This window comes from Oncorhynchus mykiss, chromosome 27 (assembly GCF_057628025.1).
Source record: "Oncorhynchus mykiss isolate SJ-2025 chromosome 27, ASM5762802v1, whole genome shotgun sequence".
Classification (NCBI taxonomy): Eukaryota; Metazoa; Chordata; class Actinopteri; order Salmoniformes; family Salmonidae; genus Oncorhynchus; species Oncorhynchus mykiss.
In genome coordinates this window covers 46,609,961-46,620,000 of record NC_143048.1, presented here as the reverse complement: position 1 = coordinate 46,620,000, position 10,040 = coordinate 46,609,961, and the positions used below count along the sequence as shown (strand labels likewise).

The following is a 10,040-nucleotide window of genomic DNA, read 5'->3' as shown; positions in this document are numbered from 1 at the left end:
ACACAATGACATACACACATCTTGTAAAATACACAATGACACACACACACACCTTGTAAAATACACAATGACACACACACACACCTTGTAAAATACACAATGACACACACACACACCTTGTAAAATACACAATGACATACACACATCTTGTAAAATACACAATGACACACACACACACCTTGTAAAATACACAATGACACACACACACACCTTGTAAAATACACAATGACACACACACACACCTTGTAAAATACACAATGACACACACACACCTTGTAAAATACACAATGACACACACACACCTTGTAAAATACACAATGACATACACACACCTTGTAAAATACACAATGACACACACACACACCTTGTAAAATACACAATGACACACACACACCTTGTAAAATACACAATGACATACACACACCTTGTAAAATACACAATGACACACACACACCTTGTAAAATACACAATAACATACACACACCTTGTAAAATACACAATGACACACACACACACCTTGTAAAATACACAATGACACACACACACACCTTGTAAAATACACAATGACACACACACACCTTGTAAAATACACAATGACACACACAAATAAAATAATAATAATAATAATAATAATAATAATAATCAGCTAAAAACCGACAGTTGGGCTATAGAACAAACTGGATGAATCATTATGAAATATAATGTGGTTAGAGACTGGATGAATCATTATGAAATATAATGTGGTTAGAGACTGGATGAATCATTATGAAATATAATGTGGTTAGAGACTGGATGAATCATTATGAAATATAATGTGGTTAGACTGGATGAATCATTATGAAACTTATATTCACTTAGCCTATATTCCTATATTCACTTAGCCTATATTACCATATTCACTTAGTCTATATTACTATATTCACTTAGCCTATATTACTATATTCACTTAGCCTATATTCCTATATTCACTTAGCCTATATTACTATATTCACTTAGCCTATATTACTATATTCACTTAGCCTATATTACTATATTCACTTAGCCTATATTACTATATTCACTTAGCCTATATTACTATATTCACTTAGCCTATATTACTATATTCACTTAGCCTATATTACTATATTCACTTAGCCTATATTCCTATATTACTATATTCACTTAGCCTATATTACTATATTCACTTAGCCTATATTCCTATATTCACTTAGCCTATATTACTATATTCACTTAGCCTATATTCCTATGTTCACTTAGCCTATATTACTATATTCACTTAGCCTATATTCCTATGTTCACTTAGCCTATATTACTATGTTCACTTAGCCTATATTACTATATTCACTTAGCCTATATTACTATATTCACTTAGCCTATATTACTATATTCACTTAGCCTATATTACTATATTCACTTAGCCTATATTCCTATGTTCACTTAGCCTATATTACTATGTTCACTTAGCCTATATTACTATATTCACTTAGCCTATATTACTATATTCACTTAGCCTATATTACTATATTCACTTAGCCTATATTACTATATTCACTTAGCCTATATTACTATATTCACTTAGCCTATATTACTATATTCACTTAGCCTATATTACTATATTCACTTAGCCTATATTACTATATTCACTTAGCCTATATTACTATATTCACTTAGCCTATATTACTATATTCACTTAGCCTATATTACTATATTCACTTAGCCTATATTACTATATTCACTTAGCCTATATTACTATATTCACTTAGCCTATATTACTATATTCACTTAGCCTATATTACTATATTCACTTAGCCTATATTCCTATATTCACTTAGCCTAGCGAATGAAGAGAGAAAGGAATATAGGCTAAGTTTTTCAGAAACTACTAGACGCTTCATAGTGAAGGGAGTGTCCGTTATTGAAAATATAAATGGAATTGGTTTAAGATATAGTTTAATGTCCAAGCATCTGGCGGAGAAACAATATTTTTTTACCTGGACATTTAGTGATGCTTTGGTGGAATTCTCTCCCCGCACCCTGTCTGGCCTACGCTCTCCCCCACACACCCTGTCTGGACTACGCTCTCCCCCACACACCCTGTCTGGCCTACGCTCTCCCCCACACACCCTGTCTGGCCTACGCTCTCCCCCACACACCCTGTCTGGCCTACGCTCTCCCCCACACACCCTGTCTGGCCTACGCTCTCCCCCACACACCCTGTCTGGCCTACGCTCTCCCCCACACACCCTGTCTGGCCTACGCTCTCCCCCACACACCCTGTCTGGCCTACGCTCTCCCCCACACACCCTCTCTGGCCTACGCTCTCCCCCACACACCCTGTCTGGCCTACGCTCTCCCCCACACACCCCGTCTGGCCTACGCTCTCCCCCACACACCCCGTCTGGAATACGCTCTCCCCCACACACCCCGTCTGGCATACGCTCTCCCCCACACACCCCGTCTGGCCTACGCTCTCCCCCACACACCCCGTCTGGCCTACGCTCTCCCCCACACACCTTGTCTGGCATACGCTCTCCCCCACACACCCTGTCTGGCATACGCTCTCCCCCACACACCCTGTCTGGCATACGCTCTCCCCCACACACCCTGTCTGGCATACGCTCTCCCCCACACACCCTGTCTGGCATACGCTCTCCCCCACACACCCTGTCTGGCCTACGCTCTCCCCCACACACCCTGTCTGGCCTACGCTCTCCCCCACACACCCTGTCTGGCCTACGCTCTCCCCCACACACCTTGTCTGGCATACGCTCTCCCCCACACATCCTGTCTGGCATACGCTCTCCCCCACACACCCTGTCTGGCATACGCTCTCCCCCACACACCCTGTCTGGCATACGCTCTCCCCCACACACCCTGTCTGGCATACGCTCTCCCCCACACACCCTGTCTGGCATACGCTCTCCCCCACACACCCTGTCTGGCATACGCTCTCCCCCACACACCCTGTCTGGCATACGCTCTCCCCCACACACCCTGTCTGGCATACGCTCTCCCCCACACACCCTGTCTGGCATACGCTCTCCCCCACACACCCTGTCTGGCATACGCTCTCCCCCACACACCCTGTCTGGCCTACGCTCTCCCCCACACACCCTGTCTGGCCTACGCTCTCCCCCACACACCCTGTCTGGCCTACGCTCTCCCCCACACACCCTCTCTGGCCTACGCTCTCCCCCACACACCCTGTCTGGCCTACGCTCTCCCCCACACACCCCGTCTGGAATACGCTCTCCCCCACACACCCCGTCTGGCATACGCTCTCCCCCACACACCCCGTCTGGCCTACGCTCTCCCCCACACACCCCGTCTGGCCTACGCTCTCCCCCACACACCTTGTCTGGCATACGCTCTCCCCCACACACCCTGTCTGGCATACGCTCTCCCCCACACACCCTGTCTGGCATACGCTCTCCCCCACACACCCTGTCTGGCATACGCTCTCCCCCACACACCCTGTCTGGCATACGCTCTCCCCCACACACCCTGTCTGGCCTACGCTCTCCCCCACACACCCTGTCTGGCCTACGCTCTCCCCCACACACCCTGTCTGGCCTACGCTCTCCCCCACACACCTTGTCTGGCATACGCTCTCCCCCACACATCCTGTCTGGCATACGCTCTCCCCCACACACCCTGTCTGGCATACGCTCTCCCCCACACACCCTGTCTGGCATACGCTCTCCCCCACACACCCTGTCTGGCATACGCTCTCCCCCACACACCCTGTCTGGCATACGCTCTCCCCCACACACCCTGTCTGGCATACGCTCTCCCCCACACACCCTGTCTGGCATACGCTCTCCCCCACACACCCTGTCTGGCATACGCTCTCCCCCACACACCCTGTCTGGCATACGCTCTCCCCCACACACCCTGTCTGGCATACGCTCTCCCCCACACACCCTGTCTGGCCTACACTCTCCCCCACACACCCTGTCTGGCCTACACTCTCCCCCACACACCCTGTCTGGCCTACGCTCTCCCCCACACACCCTGTCTGGCCTACGCTCTCCCCCACACACCCTGTCTGGCCTACACTCTCCCCCACACAACCTGTCTGGCATACGCTCTCCCCCATACAACCTGTCTGGCCTACGCTCTCCCCCACACACCCTGTCTGGCCTACGCTCTCCCCCACACACCCTGTCGGGCATACGCTCTCCCCCACACACCCTGTCTGGCCTACGCTCTCCCCCACACACCCTGTCTGGCCTACGCTCTCCCCCACACACCCTGTCTGGCCTACGCTCTCCCCCACACACCCTGTCTGGCCTACGCTCTCCCCCACACACCCTGTCTGGCCTACGCTCTCCCCGCACCCTGTCTGGCCTACGCTCTCCCCCACACACCCCGTCTGGCATACGCTCTCCCCCACACACCCCGTCTGGCATACGCTCTCCCCCACACACCCTGTCTGGCCTACGCTCTCCCCCACACACCCTGTCTGGCCTACACTCTCCCCCACACACCCTGTCTGGCCTACGCTCTCCCCCACACACCCTGTCTGGCCTACGCTCTCCCCCACACACCCTGTCTGGCCTACGCTCTCCCCCACACACCCTGTCTGGCCTACGCTCTCCCCCACACACCCTGTCTGGCCTACGCTCTCCCCCACACAACCTGTCTGGCATACGCTCTCCCCCATACAACCTGTCTGGCCTACGCTCTCCCCCACACACCCTGTCTGGCCTACGCTCTCCCCCACACACCCTGTCTGGCATACGCTCTCCCCCACACACCCTGTCTGGCCTACGCTCTCCCCCACACACCCTGTCTGGCCTACGCTCTCCCCCACACACCCTGTCTGGCCTACGCTCTCCCCCACACACCCTGTCTGGCCTACGCTCTCCCCCACACAACCTGTCTGGCCTACGCTCTCCCCCACACACCCTGTCTGGCCTACGCTCTCCCCCACACACCCTGTCTGGCCTACGCTCTCCCCGCACCCTGTCTGGCCTACGCTCTCCCCCACACACCCCGTCTGGCATACGCTCTCCCCCACACACCCCGTCTGGCATACGCTCTCCCCCACACACCCCGTCTGGCCTACGCTCTCCCCCACACACCCCGTCTGGCCTACGCTCTCCCCCACACACCCCGTCTGGCCTACGCTCTCCCCCACACACCCCGTCTGGCCTACGCTCTCCCCCACACACCCTGTCTGGCCTACGCTCTCCCCCACACAACCTGTCTGGCCTACGCTCTCCCCCACACAACCTGTCTGGCCTACGCTCTCCCCCACACAACCTGTCTGGCATACGCTCTCCCCCACACACCCTGTCTGGCATACGCTCTCCCCCACACACCCTGTCTGGCCTACGCTCTCCCCCACACACCCTGTCTGGCCTACGCTCTCCCCCACACACCCTGTCTGGCCTACGCTCTCCCCCACACACCCTGTCTGGCCTACGCTCTCCCCCACACACCCTGTCTGGCATACGCTCTCCCCCACACACCCTGTCTGGCATACGCTCTCCCCCACACACCCTGTCTGGCCTACGCTCTCCCCCACACACCCCGTCTGGCCTACGCTCTCCCCCACACACCCCGTCTGGCCTACGCTCTCCCCCACACACCCCGTCTGGCCTACGCTCTCCCCCACACACCCCGTCTGGCCTACGCTCTCCCCCACACACCCCGTCTGGCCTACGCTCTCCCCCACACACCCCGTCTGGCCTACGCTCTCCCCCACACACCCCGTCTGGCCTACGCTCTCCCCCACACACCCCGTCTGGCCTACGCTCTCCCCCACACACCCCGTCTGGCCTACGCTCTCCCCCACACACCCCGTCTGGCCTACGCTCTCCCCCACACACCCCGTCTGGCCTACGCTCTCCCCCACACACCCCGTCTGGCCTACGCTCTCCCCCACACACCCCGTCTGGCCTACGCTCTCCCCCACACACCCCGTCTGGCCTACGCTCTCCCCCACACACCCCGTCTGGCCTACGCTCTCCCCCACACACCCTGTCTGGCCTACGCTCTCCCCCACACACCCTGTCTGGCCTACACTCTCCCCGCACCCTGTCTGGCCTACACTCTCCCCGCCCCCTGTCTGGCCTACGCTCTCCCCCACACACCCTGTCTGGCCTACGCTCTCCCCCACACACCCTGTCTGGCCTACGCTCTCCCCCACACACCCTGTCTGGCCTACGCTCTCCCCCACACACCCTGTCTGGCCTACGCTCTCCCCCACACACCCTGTCTGGCCTACGCTCTCCCCCACACACCCTGTCTGGCCTACGCTCTCCCCCACACACCCTGTCTGGCCTACGCTCTCCCCCACACACCCTGTCTGGCCTACACTCTCCCCGCACCCTGTCTGGCCTACACTCTCCCCGCCCCCTGTCTGGCCTACGCTCTCCCCCACACACCCTGTCTGGCCTACGCTCTCCCCCACACACCCTGTCTGGCCTACGCTCTCCCCGCACACACCCTGTCTAGCCTACACTCTCCCCGCACACACCCTGTCTGGCCTACACTCTCCCCGCACCCTGTCTGGCCTACACTCTCCCCGCACCCTGTCTGGCCTACACTCTCCCCGCACCCTGTCTGGCCTACACTCTCCCCGCACCCTGTCTGGCCTACACTCTCCCCGCACCCTGTCTGGCCTACACTCTCCCCGCACCCTGTCTGGCCTACACTCTCCCCGCACCCTTTCTGGCCTACACTCTCCCCCACACCCCCTGTCTGGCCTACGCTCTCCCCACACCCTGTCTGGCCTACACTCTTCTCGTGTTCTGTAGGCTATATAACACATATTGAAATAGGCTAATAGCATACAGGTATAGGCTAATTACTCTGAATGTCACTTGTGTACTGCCCCGCGACGTGCTGCCCCGCGACCTGCTGCCCTGCGCTGCCCTGCTCTGTACAGTCCCGCTGCGTACTGTCCCGCTGCGTACTGTCCCGCTGCGTACCGTCCCGCTGCGTACCGTCCCGCTGCGTACCGTCCCGCTGCGTACCGTCCCGCTGCGTACTGTCCCGCTGCGTACTGTCCCGCTGCGTACTGTCCCGCTGCGTACTGTCCCGCTGCGTACTGTCCCGCTGCGTACCGTCCCGCTGCGTACTGTCCCGCTGCGTACCGTCCCGCTGCGTACTGTCCCGCTGCGTACCGTCCCGCTGCGTACTGTCCCGCTGCGTACCGTCCCGCTGCGTACTGTCCCGCTGCGTACCGTCCCGCTGCGTACTGTCCCGCTGCGTACCGTCCCGCTGCGTACTGTCCTGCTGCGTACTGTCCCGCTGCGTACTGTCCCGCTGCGTACTGTCCCGCTCTGTACAGTCCCGCTGCGTACTGTCCTGCTGCGTACTGTCCTGCTGCGTACTGTCCCGCTGCGTACTGTCCCGCTGCGTACCGTCCCGCTGCGTACTGCGAGACTCGATTCTTTACTGTGGGACACCAGTGAAATTCAAATAGGCTAAACCATCGTATGTCACGTCACAATGTCTTCGCCATCAACGATGGCCGATCGTAATATCGCCCAACCTTAACACACACACACAAACACACACACACACACACACACACACACAGTGGAAATCCATAGACCTAAACCATAGTACGCACACACACACACCTGGAACAGGACCAAACAGAATGACCATTCATGTTCATTAGTTTAAAAAAAGAGAGAGAAAAAGGAGAAAAAACATTGACAGAATATTTCAAAAACATACCTTCTGCAGCCTTGTTTTTGGTCTGTCTCTTGGTGCAGGTGACACAGAGAAGAGAGTTGTTCTGAGTGAGGTTCTCTACCTCTGTGAACTGGTAGAGACAGGACTCCACAGAGCACTCCTGGTTCTCTGGCGCCGCCCTGGTGGCCAGCGTGTGAAAGGCCAGTTTAGGATCCTGGTGAGAGACTGTGTACTCCTTCCCCTCCAGCTTTGTCTCCGTTTCTATTTTTAGGAATTACATTTTTTTTTCAGTGTTTTTTTTTGTAAATAACATTGAAAAAAAAAAATATATATATACACAAATATTTTGTTAACTTTAAAACACGATACAACAGGACTTTATGAAATTGACATCCATACTAGTGGTTATATCAACGGGGAGGGTTGGTTTAGGGTTATTAAATAGTGTGGATGAAGGGCAGGGTTGGTTCAGGGTCAGTAAATAGTGTGGATGAAGGGCAGGGTTGGTTCAGGGTCAGTAAATAGTGTGGATGAAGGGCAGGGTTGGTTCAGGGTCAGTAAATAGTGTGGATGAAGGGCAGGGTTGGTTCAGGGTCAGTAAATAGTGTGGATGAAGAGCAAGGTTGGTTCAGGGTCATTAAATAGTGTGGATGAAGGGCAGGGTTGGTTCAGGGTCAGTAAATAGTGTGGATGAAGGGCAGGGTTGGTTCAGGGTCATTAAATAGTGTGGATGAAGGGCAGGGTTGGTTCAGGGTCATTAAATAGTGTGGATGAAGGGCAGGGTTGGTTCAGGGTCAGTAAATGGTGTGGATGAAGGGCAGGGTTGCTAGCAGGCAGAATGAATAAAAGAGAAAATAATACCTTAAAACAATCCATACATTTATACTTTTTTTTGCAATTGATATCTACAGTGTATTTGGAAAGTATTCAGACCTCTTAACCTTTTCCCCACATTTAGTTACGTTACAGCCTTATTCTACAATTGATTAAGCTTTTTTTCAATCTACACACAATACCCCAATAATGATACAGCCAAAACAGGTTTTTAAACTTGAGTATTTTTTGTACTTTCCCCTCCTCATCCCCAAATGTCGTGACAGCCAATTGGTAGTTACAGTCTTGTCCCATCGCTGCAACTCCACTACTTACTTGGGAGAGGTGAAGGTCGAGAGCCATAGGTCCTCCGAAACATGACCCTGCCAAGCCGCACTGCTTCTTGACACACTGCTCGCTTAACCCGGAAGCCAGATGCACCAATGTGTCGGAGGATACACCATCCAGCTGGCGACCAGAGTCAGCTTGCCGGCGACCAGAGTCAGCTTGCCGGCGACCAGAGTCAGCTTGCCGGCTACCGGTCGGCCAAAAGGAGTCGCTACAGTGCGATGGGACAAGGAAATACTGTCCGGCCAAACACTCCCCTAAACCGGACGGCGCTGGGCCAATTGTGCGCCGCCTCATGGGACACCCGGTCACGGCTAGCTGTGGGATTGAACCCAGGTCTGTGGTGCCTTAGACCGCTGCGCCATTTGGGAGGATAAACACTTTTGCAAATGTATTAAAAATGATAAACATAAATACCTTATTTACATAAGTATTCAGACCCTTTGCTATGAGACTTGAAATTGAGCTCAGGTGCATCCTGTTTCTGTTGATCATCCTTGAGATGTTTCTACAACTTGATTGGAGTTGACCTGTGGTAAATTCCATTGATTGGACATGATTTGGAAAGGCACACACCTGTCTATATAAGGTCCCACAGTTGACAGTGCATGTCAGAGCAAAAATCAAGCCGTGAGGTCGAAGGAATTGTCCATAGAGCTCCGAGACAGGATTGTGTCGAGGCACAGATCTGGGGAAGGGTACCAAAACATTTCTTCAGCATTGAAGGTCCCCAAGAACACAGTGGCCTCCATCATTCTTAAATGGACAGCGCACTTGGAGTTTGTCAAAAGGCAAGATTGAACTCTTTGGCCTGAATGCCAGGAAACCTGGTACCATCCCTACAGTGAAGCATGGTGGTGGCAGCATCAAGATGTTGGGATGTTTTTCAGCGGCAGGGAGTCTAGTCAGGATCGACGGAAAGATGAACGGAACAAAGTACAGAGAGATCCTTGATGAAAACCTGCTCCAGAGCGCTCAGGACCTCACAGTTGAGCGAAAGTTCACCTTCCAACAGGACAACGACCCTAAGCACACAGCCGAGACAATGCAGGAGTGGCTTCGGGACAAGTCTCTGAATGTCCTTGAGTGGCCCAGCCAGAGCCCGGACTTGAACACAATCAATCATCTCTGGAGAGACCTGAAAATATCTGTGCAGCGACGCTCCCCATAGAACCTGGCAGAGTTTGAGAGGATCCGCAGAGAAGAATGGGAGAAACTCCCCA

At 53.4% G+C, this 10,040-nt stretch overlaps 1 protein-coding gene across 3 annotated transcripts in view; it reads right to left on the bottom strand.

Moving 5' to 3' along the window:
• The window catches only part of usp16 (ubiquitin specific peptidase 16), a 41,413-nt gene that overhangs the window by 12,226 nt on the left and 19,147 nt on the right, over window positions 1–10,040 (bottom strand). For all 3 annotated transcript variants that reach the window (XM_090223939.1, XM_090223941.1, XM_090223940.1), the window contains exon 15: window positions 7,699–7,917. In XM_090223939.1, coding sequence (XP_090080065.1) covers window positions 7,699–7,917 — 219 coding nt within the window. The remainder of the gene's footprint in view (window positions 1–7,698; window positions 7,918–10,040) is intronic.